This window comes from Heteronotia binoei, chromosome 12, assembly GCF_032191835.1.
Source record: "Heteronotia binoei isolate CCM8104 ecotype False Entrance Well chromosome 12, APGP_CSIRO_Hbin_v1, whole genome shotgun sequence".
Classification (NCBI taxonomy): Eukaryota; Metazoa; Chordata; class Lepidosauria; order Squamata; family Gekkonidae; genus Heteronotia; species Heteronotia binoei.
The window spans coordinates 56,622,227-56,649,822 of NC_083234.1; the positions used below are offsets into that span (position 1 = coordinate 56,622,227).

Consider the following 27,596-nt stretch of genomic DNA (forward strand, 5'->3'; position numbering starts at 1 on the left):
AAAGGAAAAATGGCAAGACAGCTTGTTAAAAATAGTCTTGTAATCTCTAACATTAGTATAAAGCTCAATGCAGTCTTTCAGTTATTCTTTTGACTGTCTTTATTGTTCTTAAGGCAACTCAGGCAACCATGAAAATAGGATCCAAATCTTTAAAAAAATCAAAGAAAATCAAAGAAAAACCCAGTTATTGGATTTTAAGATAATAAAGTTTCAGCTTTCAAAATCCAGGATTTCTATGTTTGCATCCAAGTGCCACAATGTACTTTTGGGTCTCCCCAGGAGTGTCCATTCTCCCCTCATGCATAGTGCTGGGGCAGCCTCAAACAATCATTTACATTTTAATTATATTCATTTCATTTTTATCCTGTCCTTCCTCCACAGAATTCATGCCCTGCCCTTGTGGCTCACAACAACCTTGCAAGGTAGTCTGAGCTGTGAGAGAATGATTGGCTGAAAACCACCCAACAAATCCTTGGAGCTGGGATTACTAGCAAGTCAGCCCTATCATATCCCAAAGTGCTCATTCTCCTATAGTTGTGCACAGGCCTCGTTTTGGGAAGGAGCTCACAGGAGTAGCGCTCCGGAACCTCTTAATTTTATTGTGCTCTTTCTTTCTTAACTCTCCCCCCCCCCAATACTTTGTTCAAGCCCTGCGAGAATTTTGCTGAACTCTGAGATTTGAAAAACTTTCTAATATTTTCCCCACAAAAAATGGGAAAATAATTAAAACATAAAACAGATGGAAATCTTCCTCATGCCACTGTGACCGCATAGGAGAAAGTAATTTACAAAGTATGATGGGAGTAAGGTTTTATTATGACAACCCTACTTCAAGAAGCATTTTAAGGTAGAAGCTGAGCTGATATAATTTAGTACACCTTCCGGTGATGTCAGGGGTGTGTGGCATATGCAAATGAGTTGTGTTAATGAGCTCTGGCACTTCTTTTTCTACAAAATGACCCTGGTTGTGCAAAACATCAAAGCCTTGGGAGCCCATATGTTCTAGTCATTGCAAGAAGTTGAAGGGAATTTTGCTTGAGAATCCACACACACAAACACACCATTCATTTCTGCTCCCTGCTCCTGCAGACCCAGCCGTGGGAACCGGCTCCCCAGCCAAAACCTCAGGCCCCGAGCTTTCTTAGGCTTCCTTCCCCACTAGGTGAGGCTTCCGGAGTTTATCGCAGAGGCGGCCGCCTTCCCAGGCAGATATATCTCCAAGCATTCTGTGTGCTCCTGGCACTTCCAGCTAGCCCCAAACACATTTCCTCCCATTGTTGGTGGGGGAAAAAACCCACTCTGCTTTCATGCAGAACAAAAGACAGAGAGCAGATGAGTGCTACATGGCTCTCCAGAAGCACTGAAATACATACAAATACATGATCCCACCGGAGGGAGTAGAGAGAGGGAGCAACCCATCCCCAGCAAGGAAGGAAGAGTGGTGTGTGTTTGTACAAGGCTTTATAGCTCTAAGCGACTTTTGTTTTGCTCTGAATTGCACTGACTGATAAGGTGAAGCTGACTGGTGGATGGGACTGACTTTTGAACACAGAGAGTGCCAGGTGGCCTTTTGGATCTCCTCCAGTTCTGTGATTATTCGGGTGGATACAGGCTGGTATGCTGAGAGCACAGGAACTATGCTGAGTATTGTCCACAGTCTCGTTCCACAAGGGCACAAACTGGCACTGCCCACAGAGCTTTGGAATTCTAAGAAGCTCTGTGTTCTGTTTTTTCTTTTTTATAATCAGGTTTCTAGTCCTTTGTGAATTACTCCTGCTATTCATTTTGCTTGCCTTGGGATACTGAAAAGTGAAAAAGTAAGAACCATTCGCATTTATGCAGCGCTCAAGTGTTCAAAGAGCTTCACTGATCCATACATCTGGAGGATGCTTCCGTTCTTGACCCCCATCAGTCTGGCTTTCGTCCGGGTCACGGGACAGAGACAGTGCTGGTCGCTCTGATGGATAATTTCCAGCGGCATTTGGATCGAGGCAGCTCGGCAGAGCTGGTGTTGTTAGACCTCTCGGCAGCGTTCGATACGGTCGACCATCAGCTGCTGACTTGCTGTCTCGCCAACGCGGGGATTCAGGGGTTGGCCCTACAATGGCTCTCCTCGTTCCTTGATGGTCGGGGACAAAGGGTGGCGATTGGGGGTGAGCTGTCCCAGAGGCACTCGCTTGATTGTGGGGTGCCTCAGGGGGCAGTTCTTTCCCCAATGTTATTTAACATCTACATGTGCCCCCTTGCCCAGATTGCCCAGAGGTATGGGCTGGGTTGCCACCAGTACGCTGATGACATCCAGCTCTATCTATTCATGGACGGCCAGCCTGACTGTGTCCCAGAAAACCTGGACCTGGCATTACAAGCCGTGGCTAGATAGCTCAGGCTGAGTAGGTTGAAACTAAATCCAGCGAAGACAGAGGTCCTTTGCTTGGGTCGCCATGGTCTGGGAAGTGAAATTCCCCTACCAGCTCTTGACGGTGTGCCACTGACAATGGCGCACAGGGTTAGGAGCTTGGGGGTACTACTTGAGCCTGCCTTAACCATGGAGGCCCAGGTAGCAGCCACTGCTAAGTCCACATTTTTTCATCTTAAGCAGGCGAGGCAGTTGGCTCCTTTCCTGGAGCAGGACCATCTGGCAACAGTGATCCATGCAACGGTCACCTCAAGGTTGGATTACTGTAATGCCCTCTACATGGGACTGCCCCTGTGCCGAACCTGGAAGTTGCAGCGAGTGCAGAACGCCGCTGCTCGGCTGTTATTAGGGCTCCCTAGACGGGAGCACATTCAGCCGGGCCTTCGGGGACTGCACTGACTGCCAATAATATACCGAGTCTGGTACAAGGTGCTGGTTATTACCTTTAAAGCCCTATATGGCCTAGGACCTGCCTACCTTAGGGACCATCTTTTCCCATATGCCCCCCAGAGAGTGCTGCGATCTGGCTCTCGAAATCTGCTTGTAATCCCCGGGCCAAAGGAGGCCCGGTTGAAGTCAACTAGGGACAGGGCCTTCTCAATCACAGCCCCTTGCTGGTGGAACCAGTTACCGGAAGAGGTCAGGGCCCTGCGGGACATTGGACAGTTCCGCAGGGCCTGTAAGACACTCCTCTTCCGGTTGGCTTATAACTGACCGGCACTGAAATACTCTGAAGGAAGTCTATAAGATAGCACACTGACATTGACTGACGTATTGATATATTAGTTGTTTTAATTATGTAAATTATTGTATTTTAATTCTGAATTTTATTGTTAGAACTTTTGTGCTGTGAGCCGCCCTGAGCCCGCCTCGGTGGGGTAGGGCGGGATATAAATCAAATCAAATAAATAAATAAAATACAATAAACCTGTTAAGGCCAGTATTATTTATCCCTTTATTGATGACAGGAAGAACTGAGGCTGAGAAAGAATCGTTTGCCTAAAGTCTTTTGGGGCAGAGGCAAAATCCAGTCTGAAGGATTTCTTTGTTCATGTTCATATATGAACAATATATTGGCACAATGTGGCCAACACAAGCCAGCAGTCCCTATGTTTTTCAACAGGTTCTTTCTTTGTCCTCCGCCCTCACTGGCTTGCAATCAATAGGACTGCCGTATTTTATCACTTGCCCTGCTGCTTTTCCTTTAACACGTGTGTGTATGTGTTTGTGACTTCATTTCCATGCCAGAAAAAAAAAACTGCTGGCAGCTTCATTTCTGCAAGTCTAGCTGCAATTAAAGGCACAGGAGCAAGAGCGGTTCAAAAGGTGACCACCCCCAACAAGCCAAACAGCTCAGAATCTATTGATGTTCAAGGTCATTCCACCCAAGCTGAAAAAATATGCTCCCCATATCATCTTCCTATACAACACTTCATTCCATCCAAGGTAGACTTAGTAAAAATCCCAGCCCAGTTAGGGACTGGCTGGAAGTCCGTTCTGTATAACAGTAGCCATAGCAGCCGACCTCTGCAAAGGATTATAACGGGCCACATGGTTTAATAGCGCGCCAGACTTGACAAACGCCTGTCTTGTAAAAATGGGCTACAAATAGATGTTGCATTCTGACAGAAGATGCCAGCAACAGAACATTAATAAGCAGTACAGCTTTCATGAGGGAAGTGCAAGGTCAGTTCAGATCTCACATAGTGCCAATTTTATGTTGTTTGAGCAACTTGTGATCATGAGAAATGATTCAGACAACACCCCCACAGACAGTAATGTCCAGGCTGGAGGCGGGGAATAGCCACTAATCAGTCAGTCATGGCCATCTTCCTCTCTACCATCAGTCTAACTGTGTAAATGAGGCTCAAAGTTGCACATGCATTTAATTCTATGCCTTCGCCAGCTGTCAAGTTCTCTGCTGCCACTAGAGGGCAGAAATGCACTTCTAGTACCCTGTGGGAGGGTCACAGAGGGGGACAACGTGTTCAGATGGCAAGCGTCTGAGCTCCATTTACAAACAAGGGAATGCACCAGGCGCTGGCCAGTCTCAGCCCTACCAGTGAGCTTGACTTCCTGCAGCTAATTGGTTTAGAGGCCTGTGAGCTTCCAAGCAAGAGCTCCAGCCGAGGCTGAGTATCAGTAGAGGGACCTGCTACAATCTGGAGCGTTACACGAGCTCACGGTACCCTCAAGCTGCCACCCCAGATCCAAGCCACATTGTAGGTGGGACAGGACCCCCACTTAGGTTTACCTCTTTAGGACCCCTGGGGTTGTCAGGGCAAGCTGGTGCTTTTGCCACTATGTGGAAAGAAATACAAAAATATGATGCATTCAGCAGGGCCGGCCCTGCCACTAGGCAATTGCCTAGAGTGCTGGCCTTCTGGAAACACCCATGTGAATCAGTGACGTTATCAGTGGGGGGGGGGGGGGGTTTGCAGAAGTTAGCCTTGCCTAGGGTGCCAGATAGTCTAGAGCAGGCCCTGGCATTGAGTTCTGTAGACCCTCACTGCAAGAGGAAGTGGAAGGGAGGAGGTGAAAAACAGACAAAAGCAGCTTCTTGTTATATCTGGTTGCTTATATCTTCTGCCTGCCTTGGCAGACCTTTTGTATCTTTAAGAGGAGGCAGAAATTCAACATGTAAAAGTATTGTTCATTTCTGCAGCTCCATGTTGGAAGCTGTACCAGTGGAATTTCAGCCACAATCCTCCTTCTGAAAGCCATTTGCTTTGGTTTCCCCCTCTTCTATTGGATGCACCATAAAGAGACTCAGAATTCCAGATCTTTCTCATCTTCAAGGCAGAACACAAGAACTGGGAGTTGGGGAGAGTTCCGGGCAAGATCACATGCTGAAGGGAAGGGTTATGGCCTGCCTTTCAAAGAACAGAGGCCCTGGAGTCATGGAGACGCTCCACTCTGAAAGGTGGGGCTGCACATTAAGCAGCCAGCCAGAATGAGAGGAAGTGGCTGGCTCCAGGGTGGAAGCAGGGAAACCAGCCAAGAAGCATGGGCAGCTCAGGGTGGGATGTGGGCTCAGAGGCAGAGTACAAAATGCATCTGTCCTTCGTGATGTGGCATAGTGGATCAGAGAATGAGCTGTGATCTGTTCAGATCTCTCCTCTGCCACAAATTCACTCTATGGCCACTCTCTGTCAGTCTCAGACACCCCTCCACAACATGGTGATAACAGCATCAGCCTACCTTACAGGACAATTATAAAGATAGCATTGAAAGCGCCACAGAAATGCTTTTAATTTTAATTTTAGATTTATATCCCACCTTTTCCCACAAGTGGGTTCAGGGTGGCTAACAACACACGTATTATTCATTACAGAAGATGAGAAGATAAAAGATGGGAGGAATAAAATTGGTTATGTAATACATTTTATTGCCCTGCTTATGAACAGAAACTTCCAGGTGTCACAGAATTCTTCATCAGGGAGAATGAAAAAAAGTTCTTGTGTGCCTTTGATATATGTACACTAGTATCAAACCATGCCTAATGACAAACTTATTTTGTATGTTGCCTCCTCTCTAACGCAGGAACCCCTTGGATATTCACTGTGGAAAGAATCCATGGCAGGGTTCAGTTGACTTAGTATGCCCCAAAGTATGTGCAGAGTAACTTTTCATCACTGTTAAGTAACTGCAATACATGTGCACTTCTGGGGTCAGAGGGGTTTCAGCTTCAAAAGGACAGGTTCCAGGCAGGGCTGATCCTCAGCTCCCCATACTTGGGATATTATTTTAGTTCACAGCCTTGCTTATCAGGCTTCTGGCAGAGAAGGCTGATGGTTCTGAATCTGGGTGCACAGAAGGCATGCAGGCCCAAAGATAGACACGGCACAGGCACTTCAAGGATAAGATTAAGGAAATATGTAACCTTCTCCTCTTCTAGCTTTTCCAGGACAGGGAATGCATCTGAGAGAGTTACATTCAATTCTAGCTTCTAAACCCTTAAGGGAAAGAAAATTACTTTAAATAAAATCAAAAGCTTGAAAAGGGAGATTCTTGTGATGCTGAATTCTGATCCAAACAACAGAATTGCTAGTTTTTCAGCACTGGTGCAGAATTTCAGGATGCACACAGCTCAGTGTGCCTCTGAACGGAAAGGTCAGAAGGACTGGACAGCTATCTAAAAAGACTGACGTCTCAGAGCCTCTCTTACAAGTTAACCAACGCAAGCAGAGACAGACCCATTATCCTGCCTGAAACAAAATCAAGTCTTCCAGTACGAGGCTGGCTCATAAGAGTCCCACAATAATATCTAACGTGCATATAGTACATTCTGCATTGAAAATGCTCTGCATACATTACCACAGTCAGCCTGACAACTACCCAGTAACATAGGCCTGTGCTGTTACCCCCACACTGCAGATGGAAAAACAAGAGAGATGGGCTTGCCTAAGCTCACAAAGGAAGTTTGTGGCAGAGGCAATATTTGCACCAGGGACTTTCCACATAATAGCTCATAATAACACATAATAACGACATGTTCCAGTTGTGTGGAATGGCATTGAAATTTTTTTTTAAAGGTAAAGGTGGTCCCCTGTGCAAGCATCAGTCATTTCCGACTCTGGGGTGACATCGCATCACGACGTTTTCATGGCAGACTTTTTCTGGGGTGATTTGCAATCGCCTTCCCCAGTCATCTACACTCCCCCCCCCCCCAGCAAGGTGAAAAATAAAGGACAGCCTAAATAAGCTCAGAATGATGCCATGGGAAGGAGCGACTCCTGCCTCCCCTCACGCCATTTCCCAAACATTTTAAGGGTTGCTAGCCCCCATGTCCTGGCAGGTGTTCCCCCACTTTTGGGAACTTTGAGAGTGAAATCCCACTCCCAAAGAGTGATGTTGTCACACAATGTCCCTAAAGTGGTGACATAACTTTCAGGTGACAATGTCCCTAATACGGTGACGTCGCCCCATAGAATTTTGCCCCCAAACCAGAGTATTGTTACTGATTGATGATATCACGTCCGGGTGATGTCATCACATGTGCGACATCCCGCCCACCCCCCGAATGTCCCCCAAATACCCCAGACACAATGAAGAGGGGACCAGGCAACCTTCAGTATCGGGAGCAGCAAAGACAAGGACTCCCCCACCCAAGTGCCATTCCCATGCTGTAAAATGGCTCAGGGGGCAGCGGCAGACAGAAGCACTTCCTCCTCCATAGGGCGCATTCTGAGCCCTCTTGACCTCGCCTTTCTTTTAAAAACAGCCATTCCCTGCAAGTGTGATGTGGCAGCAGGGAACCCAAGCTGGGTCTGGGGAACCCATCCCAAACTCATTGAAGCTCTGACTGTGTACTGCTCTCCCAGCTTTGAGCCAGAAGATAACCTCTGATCCCACCCCACAACCTTGTGCCAACAGTCTCCAGGGCCAGCGTGCTTCTTTCCTCCCCCAAGAGCTCACTAATGCTTTCCCTGGTGTGTAAGAGGCTATCCCTGCACCCCCCAGAGCAAGCAGGAGAGTAGGAGGGATTTGGTGCTTCTCAATCTCAGGAGCGCAGGGTCTACTCAGAATCTGCAGAAGCAAGCCAGGACAACCCTGGCCTAGAGCCTTAGAAACAGCTGAAGTATTGTTATTTCTTATTCCAAAGAGACCGTCAGCCAAACGGAACTGGGTGTTTGTTGTTTGCTCCGTTAAACAAAATGCCCCTCCCTCTCCCATTCACCTACAGAGTGGGGAGGAAACTGCTATCGGGAAAACCCCATGACAGGGAAGAACACCAACAGCATAGAAAAACGGCACGATGTGGGAGCAGCTAAATCAATCAAAACAGGCCGTGCCCTCCCCGCCTCGGGGCCAGCATAGCCCACCCATGAGTTTCTGTCCCCCTCCCACCCCCTCCCTGAAAGCCACCCAGTTTGCATACCTTCCGGTGCCCAGCAAAGAGCAGACCGAACTGGTGAATGGAGCTCCCGTTCCCTGTGAGCTCTTTCTTGAGCGTCTTGGGGGATGGCATTGTCCAGCCGGCGGTGGGGCTCTGCCCCTCGGCATAATTCAGGCTGGTGTCGGAGCTGAAGCAGTGGCCGCCCCAGGACTCGTGGAGGAGGCTGCCTTCACTGTGGGTGCGTCGCCTCAGGGAGTTCTGGACACTGAGGCGGCAGGCTGTCTCACACTGCAAAGTGTCGATCATGCTGGAGCGCTTCATGTCGCCCCTGCACAAGTAGGCCTCATCGTTTTCCTCTTCTTCGTCTTCCTCCTCTTCTCCATCTTCCTCTTCTTCCTCCTCCTGATCCTCTGGGCTTTCAAGCTCCAGAGTGGCGATGCCTGCCGTACCCTGGCTGAAGGTGCTGTCCAGTTGCAGCTTGGGGATTGTGAAGGCCACAGGACAACTGCAGGGCCCTGCCTCCTCCTCCTCCTCCTGGCGTTCCACAGGGCTCGTCTCCTTGTCCTTTTCCGTAGGGGCATCGGGAACCTCCTTCACAGTCTCCTCCGGCATCCCCTCTGCCAGGTCCCCTTTCAAAGGGTGGGCAATAGGGCTGCTTACATCTTCCCCCACAGAGGGCATGGCCCCTGGTTTCTCTGTCTCAGGCTCAAACATCTGATGGAGGAGAAAAGGGGAAAGAGTGAAGCACAGGCAGTAAACATATTCCAGCATTTCAAGGAAGGGGAGACAATAGAAGGCTGGGTTAATGCCTTAAAGCACAAAACTGGCGCTGGGTCCCACATCTGTGTGAAATGGATCCACTTGTCTCTACAATTCAAAATCCTGTTTAATCCCTCCTGCAAAAGAATCATGAGAAATGTAGCTCGGGGAAGGGGCAGAGAGATGTAGTGACCGTGAAGTAGGTTCAAATCATTCACAAAGGTTTCCCAGGCGAGCAGCCATTCTCCTTCAGCTTACCCCACCTCACAGGTTTGTTACGAGGACAGGCAGGGCTTTTTTTTTTAGCAGGAACACAGTTCCAGCTGACTTGGCATTGAGGGTGTGGCCTAATATGCAAATTAATTCCTGATGGGCTTTTCCTACCAAAAAAGCCCTGAAGACAGGCAGCATGTAATGACAGCCTGAGCTCCTTGGAAGAAAGAGGGGGTAATAGTTTGATATTTAAAATCACCCTCCTACGTTCATTTATAAAACTAACGGTCCCCAGCGGGGTTTCCCATCTGGAAGCCACGATGGTTAAGCAGGACTAAAACCTTGTCTGTGTTGCCACAAAATGGGGGAGGAGGGAGAGACTCGGGCCAACCAGAAAACGCTGTCAGGTTCTGAGTCAAGAGTCCTCCTGCAGTGGAGGCAGCTGTTTCCGAGTCAGTGCTCCCTACAGACCCAAAGATGATGCCTCCTGGGCTCTTCTGAAACCACCTCCTGGGCCCAGTGAGGTGGAAGAAAGCTAGAATTGAATGGGTGTTTTTGCTGGAGTAAGAAACAGGCATCAGAAAACACCATCTGCAGTCACTGTGATTCCTATGGGCACTGCAACGGGGATCACCACCTGCGTGAAAGGCAAACTAATGTCAGATTCATTGACCAGCCCGGACCTGGGGAGACAGGGGGAACTAATCACACCTAACCCAGAGAGTCTGCTCCACTTAAAGCTGTGAGCTCATGGGTGAACCAAAACTGGCTTTCCATCAGCATCCCAGAACAGCCACTGCCCTCAAACACCTCCTGTGGCTGTAGGAAGGGAAGCCGTCTCCCGCACTCCTGGCACCTGCCGACTGCTTCCTTAACAGGAAGGCAAAGCAGCCCCCCGAGGAAAATGACATCTCTGGTTCCAATAGCAGCTTCTGGAAAAACAGAAGATGCCATTGGCTGTGGTTCAGCTACAGAGAAATCCTTTTGACGCTGCACCACTTAGTGAAATTAGCCTTGCAGACTTTGGGGGCCCATTTTGCCACCACAGTGACTGCCCAGGCTGTTGTCACCAGGCTGCGCCATAGAAAGTTCTCTCCAATCCATCAGAAGATGAAATGGCCCTTAGTCCCCTGGTGATTTACTCCCAAGAGAGTGTCGGTAGCAGGACTGCAGTTGGAGAAACACTCTTAACTTCCAGACTTTTTGCGCAGGGCTTCGGCAATCGCTTGCATCCATCGAATTGGCTATCAAACATAATTCTAAAGGCAGCATAACGCAATCTGCTTGGCTCTTTCTATGATTCCCTGATCCCATCCAGAGGGGAAGGTAAGAGGTTCTAGGACAGGGGCAGCCAAACTTGCTTAATGTAAGAGCCACATAGAACAAACACCAGATGTCTGAGAGCCGCAAGACAAGGAGGGAGAGAGGGAGGAAAGCAAATAGATGGGTGAGGGAGGGAGAGGTAGAAAGAAAACATATTTAACTTGAAATGCATTCTCCAAGCTGTCAGCTGGCTTGGCGAAGTGATTTAAAGACAGAAATGCCTTTTCCAAATTGGCCAATGGGGTGGTGGGGGCTTCGAGAGCCACACGATAACTGTAAAAGAGTCACATGTGGCTCCCGAGCCGCAGTTTGGCCACCCCTGTTCTAGGAGGAAGGGCTTCATTCTGGCAGCCTCTTCCATAGAAAAGAACAAACCAATAGAGAAGTCAGATGGTACTGAACTCTTTGGCCAGAATCTCAATCTCTGGGGGCTACAAACCCCACCCACGAAGGCCTGGTGTGCACAAACCTCAGGAGAGTGTAAAAGGGAGCCCCTGCAGAACTCTGTGGCTTTGTTGATTTGCTTGGTAATTTTGTGCAACGAACTGGTTGAAGGTGAAACTACCCCTCAAGACTTTGCTTATGGGCTATAATCATTCTTGGGAAAGGCTGTAGAGACTCATCCACGAACTGCCCTCAAGACGCATCCCTGTGCTGACGACAACCCACATTAGATAAAGGCTGCACAGGAAATGAGCAAGCTCTTTTAAGATGGGAAACTTTTTCGGATTAAATTAAACCCTGCACAAATTCAATCAAAGGACCTGACGCGAGCGAGATATGAACTAAAAAGCTCCTGGATGCTCACGGCACTGAAACGCCAGCCCTGCAGCTCATCTGGGCTCTGCTTTGAAGCTGGATATGAACACAACAAACAGGAACCTTAGCTGTTGTTTTGGGGGTTGTGGTTGCCAGCCTCTAGGTGGTGGCTGGAGATCTCCTACCACTACAACTGATCCCCAGGTGAGAAAGATCAGTTCATCTGGAGAAAATGGCTGCTTTGAAGGCGGGCTCTATGGCATACCCTTTTGAAGTCTCTCCCCTCCCTAAACTCCTCCCTCCTCAGGCTGCACCACCAAGATCTCCAGGTATTGCCAAACCCAGTGGTAAATTGAGGCCCAGTCCCCTAATCCTGGATGTGTATGAGCTGACTGTGGTTACTTGGGAAGGGAGATGAATTCTGCCTGGGCTCAAAAGAAAAGTTTCTTTCCCCAGTCGGCCTACTGGCCCTGCTGGATCAGATCAACGAGTTTATCTCTCCCAGCATTCTGTTTCCAACACAAGACAGCTAGACAATTTGCAAAAATTTACAAGTAGGGTAAAAAAGCAATCCCCATCCCCATGTTTGTGGCAAGCATCAGGCACGCTCAGGTATAGTGCCTCTGGATGGGAAGTTTCCAGCCTATCACAGTTGGCAGCCATCAACTGGTGCAAGGAGCAGCCGGCTCTTGTCCTCCACTCCCTCCCCCTAGTCTTTCTTTCCATAATTCAATCAGGTTGACTTGCTCCTTGTTTCTGCCCTGATGCCAGCGTGGCCAACTTAAACAAACAGATGCAATCAACTTTCATACGGCCTACATTCTTCATGGGTGGACGTCATACAGCTGCAGTTTCTTTATCAGCTCGCGGCTGCAAAGTTGCCACTTATGGAGCAGAGGGAGGAACTTGGGACTGATTAGCAGGAAAGTGAAGAGGTACTTGTGGGGCCTCCACAGTGTGCTCCGAGAGGATAGAAGGGCACCTCTACATTAGGGTGGTTTGGTACTCGGTGCGCATCTCTGACGCACGTTTGGTGTGCTTGAACTCTGCAAGCCTTGCGGCACTAGAACACAGCTGCTTGAATCCTCCATGTGGTAGATGCCAGGAATGGTGGGTTGTGCACTTGTGTTGCACAGTTTGCAAAGAGCGTGGGGCACTCCTTGTGTGCAAGATCTTGACACCACATGGAAGTAGGGTTGGCAGGTCTCCACAGCTACCAACAGGGGATGGGGAGATAGGGCTGCTGGGTTGGGGAACTCTTGGATATTTGGGATGTAGAGCCTGGGGAGGAAGGGAGATCAGGCCATACAGTCTACCTCCCAAAGCTTTCATTTTCTCCAGGGAAATTGATTTCTGTAGTCTGATGAAGAGCTGTAATTCTGGGAGATCCCCAGGTTTTACCTGGAGGCTGGCATTCCTACCATGGAAGACAAGGACTGCAAATGCAGCTCCAAAATGGGGCAAATCACTCCACTGCCCCCACCACCAGAGCAGTTTGGGCTCAGGAAAACAGTACAGCCAGGAGCCCTCCCTGCTGTGGTCCCAGGGTGCATGTGCCCACTGCAGTTTTAAAAAGCAGTTCCCCACAGCAGCTGTGTGGCTGCAGGGAAAGCAACGCTAACCCAACTTATGAAAAAACAGAGATCAAAACACCCTAGCCCCGATCCATTGCACAGTGCAGATCTGCTTGATCTTAACAGGCAGAAGATCAATAGTTGTTGCTTTTGCATTCAGGAACACAGACAGCCTATATTAATTCTAGCCTGTTGTGTAGTTGTTCAAAATAATGCTCAGGATGCTCAGATTGGCAGGACTGCCATACTTTTCACAGCAGAATGACATTGTGTATGTGAGCTGCTCTGCACACCAGCCAAAACCCCCTCTTCAATCCACCAGTCCACAAATACAGAAGTCCTGCTTTCCTTAGCATCCAATCATCCTATCCCCACAGTTTACAGGCCAGGCCTAGTGCCAGAATTTGGTGGTGGGGAAAGGCAGATGGTCCACTTAAGGAGTTTGGGAGAAAGAATCATACATCAATGCAAAGCAAAAACATACCCCCAAACAAAAGCAGACTAATTTGCACATGTCGTTAAAGGTAAAGTAATAAAACTTCAACAGCGCTAAACCAAAAGTGCAATCAGTCCCAGTGCGTGTTGGTTGTTCCTGGGTTTCTGCTGGAAGATGAGAGCAGCTTACCTTCTTCTTGAGAACCTACATAAAATACTGCCTGCCTCTTGTGTCACTGTAAAGTAAAAGGGCTGGAAATTCACTTTGAAATAAACAACCCCAGAAAGCTAAGGCCAATGAGAATGGAGGTAATGTTTTCTTTGCAGAGGCTAGCCTTCCATGAGCCACTCACCAACCGCACATCTCAGCCAGGAGTCCCTGTTCAACTGCAATAGCAGTCAGCAGCCAAAAGCTGTGCTAGGGAGAAGAGGTAAAGGACTGCAAGCAAACACTGTAACATCTTTCACTCCCCCACCCTTGCAAGGAGGCAGCTGGTGTACAGCACATCTGTACCAGCTAGTCTGCTCCTCCATCTCACATCCTGTCCCACTGAGCACTCCTAGGTTTCTTGGCATCAAACAGCAGAAGCACCTACCCAGTTTATGGCTCTCCAGGCTGCTGGTCCAAACCACCCCCCGCAACTGAAACCCCAAGCAACCAGCACCACGGCACTTCCCTGGCACCCTGCAGAGCCACGCGTTGTGAAGGTCTTCCTGCAGCCAGCCGATCCTTCTACGCTTATTAATGCTGCAGGTGTAAAAGCTGTTCCCCAGATAGTGATCCTCAGAGTCCACTGATCTATTTCCGGCTCTGCCAAGGCTCCCTAGAGCATCTTATACACCACAATAAGGAAAAGGGCGAGTGACCTTCTCAAATAGGAAAAGCCCCGTCCTTTGGCTCCACTTGCCTCTTGGATTAGCTTTCCTTGGGCTCCCTGTTCTTTCAGGACAAGGATGGATTAAGGCACTTGGGGACCCCTGTGCTAAACACAATTTGAAAAGCTCTGCCATTGAATCCACAAACCATTAATCTGCCACTGCTGTAATCTGCAATCATGTTACTATGCATATGCAAAAGCCGCAGGTGAAATTTCTGGCCTCAAGCCATGGAGTTCCACAGAAAACCTGCCTACTCATTCACTTTTCAGCTGATTCAGTTTGTGTTGCTGTTTCAGCACTGTCAGTTGTTCATTTCAGTTAAAGACTCTCCCCACACCCACCCCAATCATTTTGCACTGCACCATACGTTTCGTATTCTCAAGGTAGCCAAAAGAGGTTATGCTGCAGTGCATCATGGCTACCCTCTCCCAGTCTTACAGCTTCAAATCAATTTGCCACCCTTGAGAACTCCTTAGGGCAGGGACTGTAAAATGCCACATACATAGATGGCTCTGTATAAATAATATAAATAAAAGAACAACTGAGCCCCTGACCTGGATAGCCAGGTAAGTCCGATCTCATCAGATCTCAGAAGCTAAGCAGAGTCGACTCTGGCAAGTACTTGGATGGGAGACCTCCAAGGAATACCCACTGCTGGGAGGCAGGGGCAGGCTTTATTCAGCCATCTCTCTGAATACCCTCCATGCCCCAAGTAGGGGTCAGACACCAGAGGTGGCCATGACTTTCAGTTTCTCTTTCTCTCATATATGCACATAAAAATACAAAAGAGCAATCTATCAATGTAGCCAAGGGTGTTGTCACTCAGCACAGAACAGCATGGGTAGAGGGCAAGGCCCTGAGGCTGACTGATCAAGGGATGGGTCAGTTACCCCGCATTTTCACTGACTAACGCTGACTTATATCTTTGGACCAAGCCAGCTGCCCAGTCGCCTCTCGTGGAGCTTGGCAGCAAACAGAAGGAGCAATGAGGGAGATGCGTGAGCAGGAAGCTTGCTGAAGAGCAGGTCTGATTAATAGGAGCTCTGGCTTTTAATTGGCAGTTAAGCTGCTGATGGTTTAATCACACCAATGAATCAATAGATGCTTTTCAGCCCCACTCACTCTGTTTGAGAGAGACAGTGTCACCACCAGATTCTAGTGATTTGGCTGAGAAGGGGGGAGAGTTTCGGCAACACTGAAGGGCCTGGCCTGCTCCTGGATACATTCAAGGGTACTTTGCAAAAAAACCCCAACAACACCACAAACCAAAAAACCCCAGAGCATGGGTTGTCATTCTGTTTGTTGTAGCTACATAGGATGGTCCTCCATCTAAGTATTCATCTAAGCCTTCTTCAAAAGCCATCCATTGCTGGTGGTGATAAACATGGTGATAAGCCATTGTTGGTGGTGATAAACCTGGCAGGGGAATCTGTTCAATGGGACAGACACTGCCAGTAAAGGTCTAGCACTGGAGAGAATATTCCCTTCCTTCCTCTCCTCACATATTGGTAGCCAGGGCTTTTTGGGTAGAAAAAGCCCAGCAGGAGCTCATTTGTACATTAGATCACACCCTCTGGTGTCACCATTTTTGCGCAGGGCTTTTCTGTAGAAAAAGCCCAGCAGGAACTCATTTTCATATTAGGTCACACCCCCTGATGTCACCATTTTTGTGCAGGGCTTTTCTGTAGAAAAAGTCCAGCAGGAACTCACTTGCATATTCAGCCACACCCGCTGACACCAAGTCAATCAGAATTGCGTTCCTGCTCAATAAAAGCCCTATTGGGAGAGCACACTGCATAGGCCGCCTCGTGAAGGTGCCCAGGTACCAGCGAACTCCTCTATTGGCCATTTCAGCTGCACCAACAACCACCAGTGGGGCAGTCTCTTCCACAGCCCCTTTTTATCCTGCAGAGTTTCTTTCTATCTGCGTGGGACAGAACTTCATAGAAGTCCCCAGCTATCGAGTGCCTTCTTCCACTCTAGCTGTGTTTACCTACCACTCAGCTCAAAGCGCTGCCCTTCCCATTTTTAGCTTTATGCTCCATGTCAGCTAAGTGCTAATTATGCAAGGGACTCACTTATCATTAAGGCAGGCTGAAGTGCAAGTATGGTCCTGGCTTTGGAAACAAAGAGGTGCTGGTCAGGCTCCAACACGCCTCAGTGTACAGGGAGCAACTGGCAGGGCCTTGTCGTTCCCCAAGGGAGTGTGGGATGTAAACACCTCCCTGCCAAAGCAGGCTGCCATGGAACATCACAGACACCTGGTGACTTCCTCTTGGCACACGCCAAAGAGCAAGTCTTTCCAGTGAGCACATTCAGGTCGATTAAGGAATGCTGACCTCATGTTCCCTGTTGCAAGGCAGGGAAAGGTAGGGTAGATTTGAGGCACCCTTTAAAGGGCAGCCACCAGTTCGTTATTTCATGTATTTATTGATCTCAGTGCTCTTATACACTGTTGTATGAAATGCACTCACCTTTGGGGGAATGGTTGCAAATATGTATAAAACCTTAAACACTGAGTTTGGGTGTATTAAGGGGATGGAAAGGGAGTGCCGGGAAAGGATTTTCCCTTAGCAGAAGAAACACAACAACAGGAATGTGCGTGCACAGTGCATGCATGCATGAGCATGCATTGCCAGTTTGGGGGAAGACTAGGTCTGCATTTGGCTTTTCCACTTCACATAGCAAGAGCCAATCTATTGCTGAACTCAATAGATTGAAGATAGACAAAAGGAAGTACCTTTCCCCCCATACAACACAGTGTGGGTGAAATTCACTGCTACAGGATGTGGTAATGGTCACTAACTTAGATGGCATTAAAAGGGGATCGGACGCATTCATGGAATGGCACTCTCTCAATGCCTGTGAGGCACAACCACTAAATGGAATCTCTGTGTTCAGAAAGGGTATCACTCTGGAAACCCAGTTGTTAGAGGGCAACAGGAAGAGGAGGCTTTGACTTCCGTGCTCCTGTTTGTGGGGCCTTCCTGGACATCTAGTTGGCTACTGTGGGAAATCAGAAGCTGGAACAGGTGACTTTTGGTTTCATTTGGTAGAGTTATTGTTAACACTGGGCTGAAGAGAGGTAACAGCCTGGCAATGCAGAAATCAATAGCACAGTCTTTTATGATAATCAAGAAAGGCCTCTGGGCCACTAACTAGGATGGCAACTGGCTCTTCCCCCACCACAAACACTCCAGATCATTAATGTGCCACCAAAGGGTGGCACAGATAGCCAAAATTTGGGGTGGCTTCTTGGAAAACTGACAGATAGCATCAACATTCAAGCCTGTCTGGAACCTGGACCTGCTCATCTGAAAATCCTGCTCCTTATACTTCCAGCCATTTAAGGATAGGCTGTGGTTATTCATTGCTGAGGTCAATATATTCTCAGCATGCTCAGCATTCCCATATGCTCAGAGGCTCTCTTGGCATTTGTTACTCCTTCTCCTTCAGATAAACTCTAGGGCTCACTGGAAAATGGGTTTCAGGCTTGGAGAAACCTTGATGCAGCACTGGTTTATTTGTCATCCTAAGCACTTGCCAGGAAAGATGTGATGTAGATATGATCAGCTCCGCAACCACCAGCCACCACCCTAAACTTATTTTCTATGCCAGGGTTCAGCCTGCAAACACATTAAGTAATCCTTAAAGAAGAAAGAACGCTTCCAACCATGTGTAGACTGCTTTCCTTCGCCAACAAGTATGCACAAAACCATTGCACACATGGAGTCCAAAATCTGGGCCAGTTCTGCACTAGACCTTTAATCCTAGTCCAGCCCTGTCCCCAAACTGATTTTCTACGCTAGAATCATAAACTCATAAAGTTGGTTTCCATGATGCCATAATTCAAGTGTAGAATGTCAGTTTGGGGACAGGGCTGAACCAGGATTAAGTGAAGGTTTTTACCAACTGAGCAATTTGAGTGTGCCAGGGTGCGTGTTTGTATCCACTTGATCTCATCCTCTACTCATGAGCAAATCCCACACCTCCCAGTGCTCTTTTTTAAAACTTGAAACTATACAGACAAGACCACCAAGGACAAACCCTTCCTTGTGGAAGAACCCTTCTTTCCAGAAAGACTGAACTGAATGAGTTTCGGATCTATGTGGATCGGAAGGCTTCTTCTGCATCACCCCACCCATATCTGGCAACCACTTCTAACTGTTTCCTCCCCACTTCTCTTTGCATGCACTGGGGGAGAAAGGGAAGGCAGGTGCAAAGGAACAGCATGGAGAAAACTGCCACGTGGCAGTTTTGAAGCACAGTAGCCATAACAGCAAAGCAGGGAATTGTCCCCACAAGGAAGCAATCCACAAAGACCTTCACTTTCAAACAGCCCTCCCAATAGCGTGGCTCCCAGAGCATAGCCTGTGGGCATGATGCACTCCAACTCCTCAGGTTTCTCTGTCCTGTCCTGTTACCATCACCCTAAGCAATATACCCACAATAAACATGTACAATTGCCAGAAAGTCCTTTGAACTCAAGTTTTTGCAAGAATAATTTTGCTTAGCTATGAGCTTAGTTAAGGCGGTGGGGGGACGGCTGCTCCTGTCTGTACAACAGCTGCAAGGGAGGGTTCTATGCCCTTGCCCCCCTTCCTACTCCCCCAGCACCATCAAGTGCTTCTCTTCCCATTAATTGCCAGCCTCACTACCCAATCTGCTGCTCCACCTACCTCACCCATCCTGATACCCAGGTGCCACTTAAAGAAAACCAGCACTGCTCCTGTGTCATTAGCAAAAAGCTAGCTGAGAAAAAAGAGTGGGGGAAAGCTGCATCCTGCTTTACCTCTACCAGTCAGGCTGCTACAGTGGCAGAGGAGCGCAATAAGGGAAAGCATTAAAAAAAGCTAGTGGTCTCCCAACTTCTTTTGCAAGTTGTATTGTACTTTGCAAGAAATCCTACCAAAAAAACCCAGTGAGACCTTTTAGTTTAATGCACCATAAAGCCCCGATTCTCACATTCCACACACATAAAACCAACACCCCTTGAAACTTAGCATTAGTTAATCTGGAATTAACTACCACACTCTCGTTCTCAACTTAAAGCCAGTAAGGAAGACCTGGTATCCCTGCAAGCTGAAATCTTGCACTCGTTTTGATTAAGAGGTAAAGCCCGTCCCTTTAGCTATCCCAGCTGTGAGTTTTGCTGGGTGGCTTATAACACTTTAACTACCTGTGCCCCCCAAATGCTCACAGTCACATATGAATAGTTATTAGCACCACGAAGCCACAGGTACATTACAACAAGACAATTTTAAAATCAAGCAAACAAAGGCTAAAGGATGCCGAAGGCAAACAAAGCCTTCTTAAGTAATCTCACATGTTTGTTCTCAAATCCACCCAGATAAAGACACAATATATACATATATGCCAAGCCCTTCCACTCCCATATCTTGATCTGAACTGCTAAAAGCCAGCATACATACCACAGCACCTAACAAAGTCCTGAGCTGGGGGCTGGAGGACAGGAGAGCAGGCACAGGAGATGCCAACTCCCAGCTTTCACGACAAGCTTGTGATCTCCGAAGCTACCGCTTGGCACCACATCATTTAAAAGGACCCAGCCCTAGAGAGACGGGCAGTGAGGTGGGTGAGGCTGCTGCTGACCTGGTGCCAGGCATCTACTTAGCAGGGTTTCAGAAGGGGAGTTCTGGAAAGGGGCTGCAGGCCGCAGGAGGAAAGCCAGAACGGACGGATGGATGCCTGCCGGCTCCGTTTCTCTTCTCTGCAGTGAGCAACTATCCTTGGCTGGGAGAGCGACACTCACACAAGATTTTATTGTCCTCTCTAAATCACATCATCATTGGATTAAGCCCCAGTTAGGACCTTTGCCAGAAAGCAGCCAATTCAAATTACCCTCATAACTCCAGATGCTGAATTGATCCTGGCTGGACAGAGGCAGGCACGGCTGGCTCCCACCCTTCCCGGGGCTGGCCAGGAACAAAAGCTTTCAGAACAGGCCTGCCTCACATTGGCCGGGGTCGGAGTGGTTTCCGGTGCACATCGCCTCCCTCCGGATCGGAGAAAAAAGACTCCATGGTGCAGCCAGTCCAGTGCGAATGTTCCTAAGACTGCTCCCAGGAAACGGCCCACAGAAAAAGAAGGGAAAGGACTGGGGATGCCAACACTTTTCCCACAGGGCTCTTGCGCCTTCAACAGCTGCAGAAATCCCACGTGTGAGCCCTTGCACTTTGCTTGAGTCAGCTCCCCATCCTGTAGCCACCATCCCTTCCCTGTCAATCAACCAGAGGCAGACCTGTAGCCACGGGGTGGGGGAGCTGTGGGGGCACTGCCCCTTGATTTCCAGACGCCCCCCCCCCCCAGACTACCAGGGGGCCCTCCGGGGTGCAACTGAGAAGCAGCAAGCCATGCAGTGGATGGGAAAGAGTGGCCCCTGACTTTTAAAAATATATTTCAGTAACCGACACATCACTGTAGCTTATACGTCAGTTATGGATTTTAAGCTATATGCCAGTTACATTTGGGAATGTAAGGATGCTACAGTATAAAACCAGTAATTGAACATAACATTGTAGCCTAATGCTACTGCAATATGTCAATTACCAGTTTTTCTTAAAGCCCCAAACAGCCCTCCATATCGTCATGGATTCTCCACTTCTCCAAGCGGTGAGGAACTGCAGGGCAGGGAGACAGGATGCTGTTTCCTTCTGAGTAAGAGAGCACTGGAACCATCCAGCGCCTTCTCTGGTTCATTTGTTTGTAAAGATAAGTGGTGAGCGGACAGATAGACCTAGTCCACAGAGCAGCATCCAGTTGGGGACCCTCAGCACCTTTTTCCAGACAACTGCACAACTCAGGTCTGCCTCCTCCTTGCCGGCCACAGGGCATCCCCCCAGCAGCCTTTTCTCTCTGCCCAACCACATGGGTCTTAGCCTCTCATCCCGGCTGATGTCTGTATCCTGGCTGGTAGTAGCTGCTTGTCATCAAAAGTCACTGCAGGAGCCCCTTCCTCAGCACCCCTGGTAGAAACAACCACATCTCCGTTGGCAAGCAACCAACAGATCCAGGGCAAGGAGGGGAAAAGGAAACAGCCATTATTATGCTGTACCCCCCCCCCCTCCATATTACAATAACAAATCAGGACCAAAATAGCCTTGAAAAATAAACAAGGGATTTCTCAACTTGCAGCCTCAACCATCGGAATTTGCCTTTGCAGTCCAGTGGATCAGCCCTTGAGATGATCCATGTGCTTTGTACCCAGATCATTAATTAGCTAGAACTGGCAGGCCAGGTGGATCTCACAAAGGCACAGCCTGCCCAGCATCTCATAAAATCATAGAATCATTGAGTTGGAAGGGACCTCCAGGGTCATCTAGTCCAACCCCCTGCACAATGCAGGAAACTCACAAATACCTCCCCCTACATTCGCAGGATCCTCACTGCTGTCAGATGGCCATGTTTAAAAACCTCCAAGGCTCTCCCTCTCAGGCTTGCTGGCTTCCTTACCTTATTCTCTGCAGGAGGGGCTGTCGGGGTGGTCATCTGCTGCTTTGCAATGTTATCAGCCAAGCACCAGCAGACTCTCTTCTTCTGCTCATGGGAATGAGCCTCCAAGCTCAGCAGGCACTCCAGTTTCTAGTGTATAGGAGAGAGGATGAGGTTAGCCAAAACTCTGCTTAACACCTGAATGGAAGGAGCCAAAGCTCAGCTGTCTCCTAGATTCACAAGCTGGGAAACTCCAACTGCAGCTGACAAAATCCTATACAGTCCTCAATGGTTTCCATCCAGCATACCTGAGAGCCTAACGGTCTCCAACCTAAGGATCCTTTACAGCCTCTAATATCTACAGAGGGCCTCTTTCTCGGGGCCAAGTCACATGTGGCTCAGATTCTCGGATGTGTATTTTATTTGCAAAGAGCACACCAGGGGAGGGGGAAGCAAGATGACAATATGGAGCCTGGCAACGGCACTCGGAAAGGTGGGAAAATTCATCCCCTCCATGTTGTTCTCCCAACTGGAAATTTTCTCCTGACTACCTGCCCCCCACAGGTCCTTTAAGTCTCAGGAAGGAAAAAAAAGACAACATGCGTCTGTCTTTTTCCCTCTTACGCAGGACTAAAGCAATTGGGAGGGGTGTTTCTAAACTGCAAAGAGCACATGGGGGAGAAATTAACCCTTTTCATAGTAGTATGGCCCTGATCCACATTATCCTTACACACACTGCGGCTGTTATTTTGCAGCTCAGATACATATCTGGGAATCCTTCTATGGATGTCCAGCATAATGTGTCATTTTGTCCTCATTGACACCGTGCATGCATCAGATTCAGATGGGAAGTATGAAAAAGAAAGCATCTCTCAATGTCTATCCCCCAGTTATGGAGACTTGCCAAAGTCCAAAGCTTCCAGGATGACAGGCATACCTGGATTGGCCTGGCACTGGGGGCTTAAGGTTAAATCAGGTTAACTCAGGAGACAGTTAGCACAGTTAAACAAAGCAAGCAAACGCAAGTGAAACAAAGCAAGCAAGTTTGTGGGCAGCAGTGTTTTTGTAACCTGCCCTGAGCCTTCAGAATGAGGAAGGCTGTAAAACAACATTCAGACAGACAATGTTTCCATTACATCACACATGAGGACTAGGCAGGAGGCTGGTGCCTGGTTTTAGCCAAGATGCCTCTCGGGACTCCATCGCCCAGGAAACGGACCTGATGCTGAATGGCAGGGATTTGTCATTCACTTACAAAGGTTGCCCTCATTTCAACAGTGGCTGTTAAAGCAAAGCCTGTCGTGAGGAGGAGGCAGTCGAATGGTACAATCTGTATGCTGTGCATGCGTGCTCCATCCCTCCTTCGGTTTGTCTTTGTTTTAACTGGATTTGTTGTTTCTGACAGGTATTATGGCTGCCAGGACTCCCGTCTTGGTTTGAGGACTGCCTTCCTGCTTAGTCCACAGCAGCTTCAGTAGTACCCAGCTGCATCCTTTGCCTCAATAGTACCCATTTTCCTGTTACTCTGCCTGCATGCCCATGGCTTGCAGTGTGACTCTTAGGAGACACTGAAAGTTTTCGGGGAAGGCTGCCCATTGGGAGGGACTCTGGGTAATAAAACAGCTGAAGCCACAACAAGGCTCCTTCTCTGGGGAGTGTGCATTTGTATTTCCAACCTTCTGCAAGCAACAGAGCAGCTGGTGCCAATGGTCATCTGTGGACACAAACTTGTGAATTCTATGCTCTTTAAATATCAGGGGCAGAGGACCAGGATCCAACCAGGCACAAAGCTTTCCGCCCATGCAATTTCCCCAACTTGAAACAGCTTGAAGGAACCACTATTTGGTCTGTCAGTAGCTGCAACGTTTACTCCAACAGCGTGAATAGCAGCTATCCCCCACCCCTGATACTACAGTTCTGATCAGGATCTGGCCCTTATGCACCTGATTTTTAAAGGAAAAATAACTGCTAGAAATTCCATTTTTTGGAATCCCCCGAACCTTGTGTAGTTGATCCCAGAGGCAGTCTAGTGATGGCTTTAAGATCTCCAGTAAGTCCACTGCCTGCTCCTGGAAGCTTTTTCTTTCCAGGTGGTGGTTCCTAACACATCCTTGCTCTTAGCTTTTCTTCCCAACACCGCAGGAGAAGAAGAGTCCAGTTACTCTGGGCTATTTGAGAAGCATGAGTGGGCTATTTGAGAATGGAGTGAGATTCTCTTGCACTCTGCTTCCTCCATGGCCTCCAGGCTCTTCTCCCACTGGGAAATAGATCTGACAGGGCCCCAACATACTAGCCCTATTCTGCAACCAGCCTTGAAGTTCAGCTCCTTCACTAACCCACAGAAACATCTCCAAGTTCTCCTCACCTAGTTCTTTTGCAGAGCCCTGCAAAGGGATGGGTTTTTCCCCCCTCTGTAATGACCATTTAGAAAATTCCTTTTAAAGTTGCCTGCCCCCAAGAACAGCCCATTGTCCTTTTGGGGTGGGGTATTTTTGTATTTGTATGTGAATGTAGAATCATAGAAATGTAGAGTTGGAAGGGACCTCCAGGGTCATCTAACCCAACCCCCTGCACAATGCAGGAAACTCACAAATACCTCCCCCTAAATTCACAGGATCTTCATTGCTGTCAGATGGTCATCCAGCCTCTGTTTAAAAACCTCCAAGGAAGGAGAGCCCACCACCTCCTGAGGAAGCCTGTTCCATTGAGGAAGTTCTTCCTAATGTTGAGCCGGAAACTTTTGCTTTAATTTCAACCCATTGGTTCTGGTTCTACCCATTGGTTCAACCATTGGTTCTGGTCCTACCCATTCTGGTTCAACCCATTGGTTCTGTGAATGTGTGTGTGCACTTGGAAGTCATGGAGACCTCTGGTGACCAACCCCCTACTGGGAGCCTGGAGGATATTCACAGAGGTGGTTCAATAAAGCCTGTGCCTGCTTCTGGCTCTGGTATTCCAAGGAGGTCCCCCAGCCAAGTCCTTGCCAGAGTTGGCCCCACTTAGCTTTTGAGATCTGACAAGATCAGGCTTGCCTGGCTATTCAGGTCAGGGAGAACAGCCCATTGTTCAGAACAGAAGGGAACACATCAGTGAGACACAAAGAGTGAGATGCGTGGAGCAAGGGATATAGATCCCCTCCCCATAACAGAATGCAGCAGTGAGCATGGGTGCACTGGTCTTGTACGCTCACATAGATGAAGCGTGCACTTTAACAGAAGGCTCCAGCTTGCTCCCCGGAGCACCAGAAGAGGGTGATTTACGAGAAACCAATTTTGATTAAAAAGGCACAAATGGAACTGAGACTGAGATTGGGTGGGAAGGACAGAATTGGCAGTACTATCCGTGTAGATAATACACCATTTGTATGGACCATCAGAGTGTCCCCCAAGAGGGAGCTGGAAAGACATTTCCAAGTGCTTTCCATCAAGAGCAATTCAAAAGCTCGTCTCCTAATCCCTCTGCCCTCGCCACAGCTAATGGAATTAACGGCTTGCATCAATTCGATTAGGTCCGGCTGACAGTAATGTCATGCAAACTTGCTGCACAGAAAGGGAGGAACGGTCTAAGAGATGGCTCACATATGTACCTGACTCTCTTGATCAGAGGAGGCAGGATATTTATTTACTTCTATCCTGCTTCCTGGAAACTTGACTTTCAAAGTGGCTTCTGGTGAAATACAAAATCTTGTACTTCTACAGAAGGCTAGGGGGTAGAGTGGCCTTAACCCCACTCCTTTGACTCTGTTCAACAGCCCCCACCCTTTGAGGGTTTGTGCACTGTGTCATAAGACAAGCTAGGGACCCTGTTGGCATAGGGTTGCTGGCAAACTGTGGGGGTGGAACTGGGGGAGGGGAAGAATCACTGACACAATGAGGTCATTTCCAAGTGAACAGCCAGGTCATAGCCCCCCTCTAGAATTCCATCTATCTCTTTGGTAAATACCAGCAAACAGAGGGAATTCCTAGAGGATAGTCACTGGAAGTGACATCACAGAGTCTGCAACGTTGTCCCTTCCATTTTTCTCCTAATGCAGGCAATGGAGAATGGGGATGGCAACTGGCAAGCCTATGTTAGTATACCATTTGACCTGCTGCCTAACCCTGTCAATACCTGAGCTAAGTTACTCCCAGGCTGATGGTATTGGGAGATTTCAACATCCATAATGAGATGACACAATCAAATGCAGCTGACTGCCATGACAACCATTGATCTGTCTCAAGCCGCATGGTCCCATGCACATAGCTGGTCATACCCTCAGTGCCATGCTCTCTACACAGTGCATATCACCAGCTTTGGGAGTAGAGGAGATGAATATATAACCTTGCTGTCCTGGACAGATAATTACCTAGTAGGGTTTAGACTCAAAGCCTCTGCAACAGTGGAGGACCCATTGCATTGGTAACACCCTCAGAGAAAGATGGATTCCTGACAGTCACTGCTGAGAGGGGGGTGCAAAGGTCCACCTGATATGGCTGACAGTCATGCTGAAGAACGAACAAGCTTTTGGAATTAGGAGGCACTATCTGCCCTCTCCCTTGCATTGAGTCTCACTTGATCGCCTGGCTCTTAGCAGAACCGGGGGATTAAAGTGCAAGGGACAACAATTAGAGTGACTATGGCAGAAAACTTCAGCTGAGTCAGACCTAACACAGGCTAGAGCCCATTTGACATCTTACTCTGTGACACTGATGGCAGCAAAGAAAAGGCTCAACTACTATTGCTTCTGTACAATGCAGTTTAGGGTTCTAAGATGCCTATTAGGACTGTCAACCTTCAGGTGGGTAGTAAAAAAAGGGGAGAAGGTGGGGCCTGGAAATCTTCCAGTATTATTAATGATCTCCAAGCTGCTTTGGAGGGCAGGCTGTATGGCCTTGTATTCCCTCCCCAAACACTGCCATGCCCCAGGCTGCATCTCCAAAATCTCCTGGTATTTCCCAGTGTAGAGCTGCCAACCCTTTATCTCCCCCTGATCTGGGGAGCAAATAGGAGAACCATCAACAGCTCACTGTGATTAATTTGCGAAACCCTTTGCAGATAAAAATAGTTGCTATCCAATCCAGCTTCCCCTTAATGCCAGTTAAACAGACAGATCCTGATGTTTCTGTTTGTCCCATTCAACCTAAGGATTTAGATAAGCCTCTCAGAGTTGTGAGGTCTACTACATAACCTCTAGGTCTATGGCCTTTGCAGCCCCTGAAATCAGCCAATGGTGATCTGCTATGGTGCTAAGCATCTATTAGCAACGCCTCTTTGAAGAAGGGATGGTTCGATTGAAGGAGGCCACAGCTGGATCCTCTTTTTAATGTAAGAAATCTTTATAACGTGCGGATTTAAAAATTACAGACTGGTTTCAAACTTCCCATATCTATGCAAGATCTTAGAGTCAAACCCTCAGTGCCATGGAGCGCAGGTCCATCAGTGGCTATTAGCCACAGTGTGTGTGTATATATAAAATTTTTGGCCACTGTGTGACACAGAGTGTTGGACTGGATGGGCCGTTGGCCTGATCCAACATGGCTTCTCTTATGTTCTTATGTTAGTCAGTGGTAGCCAAGCAGGTTTAAATATTCTTGGATGAAAATGAATATTTAGATTTTTTTAGTCTGGATTCAGGCTAAGTTACAAAGACTGCCCTGAGCACCCCATTAGATCATCAATGGAGGAGTGTTTGTTGGTTCTCCTGGACTGCTCTGCAGTTTCTGATACCATTGATCATGGTATTCTTCCAATCTAGACCATCTGGCTAGGATGGGCCTGCAGGAGCAGTTTTGCATTACTTCCTTGAGAACACGTTCCAGAAGGTGGTGCTGGGGGACTTTCACTCAGCCCCACTGACTAGTAACTTACAGGGTACCACAGTGGTCCATCTTGTCCCTCTTTGATATTTAACTTCTACATGAAACCACTTTGAAAGATCAACTGGAGATCTGAAGCACAGTGACAAGAA

The 27,596-nt window shown here is 48.2% G+C and overlaps 1 protein-coding gene across 4 annotated transcripts in view; it reads right to left on the reverse strand.

The window, feature by feature from the left end:
* RGS3 (regulator of G protein signaling 3) overlaps positions 1 to 27,596 on the reverse strand; it is a 98,955-nt gene that overhangs the window by 17,118 nt on the left and 54,241 nt on the right. For 3 of the 4 annotated variants that reach the window (XM_060251819.1, XM_060251820.1, XM_060251821.1), the window contains 2 exons: positions 21,671 to 21,799; positions 8,298 to 8,969 (listed from right to left, as the gene is read on the reverse strand). In XM_060251819.1, coding sequence (XP_060107802.1) covers positions 8,298 to 8,969; positions 21,671 to 21,799 — 801 coding nt within the window. Of the gene's footprint in view, positions 1 to 8,297; positions 8,970 to 19,629; positions 19,757 to 21,670; positions 21,800 to 27,596 lie in introns of those variants that run through there. The other variant, XM_060251822.1, reaches the window with a different exon arrangement.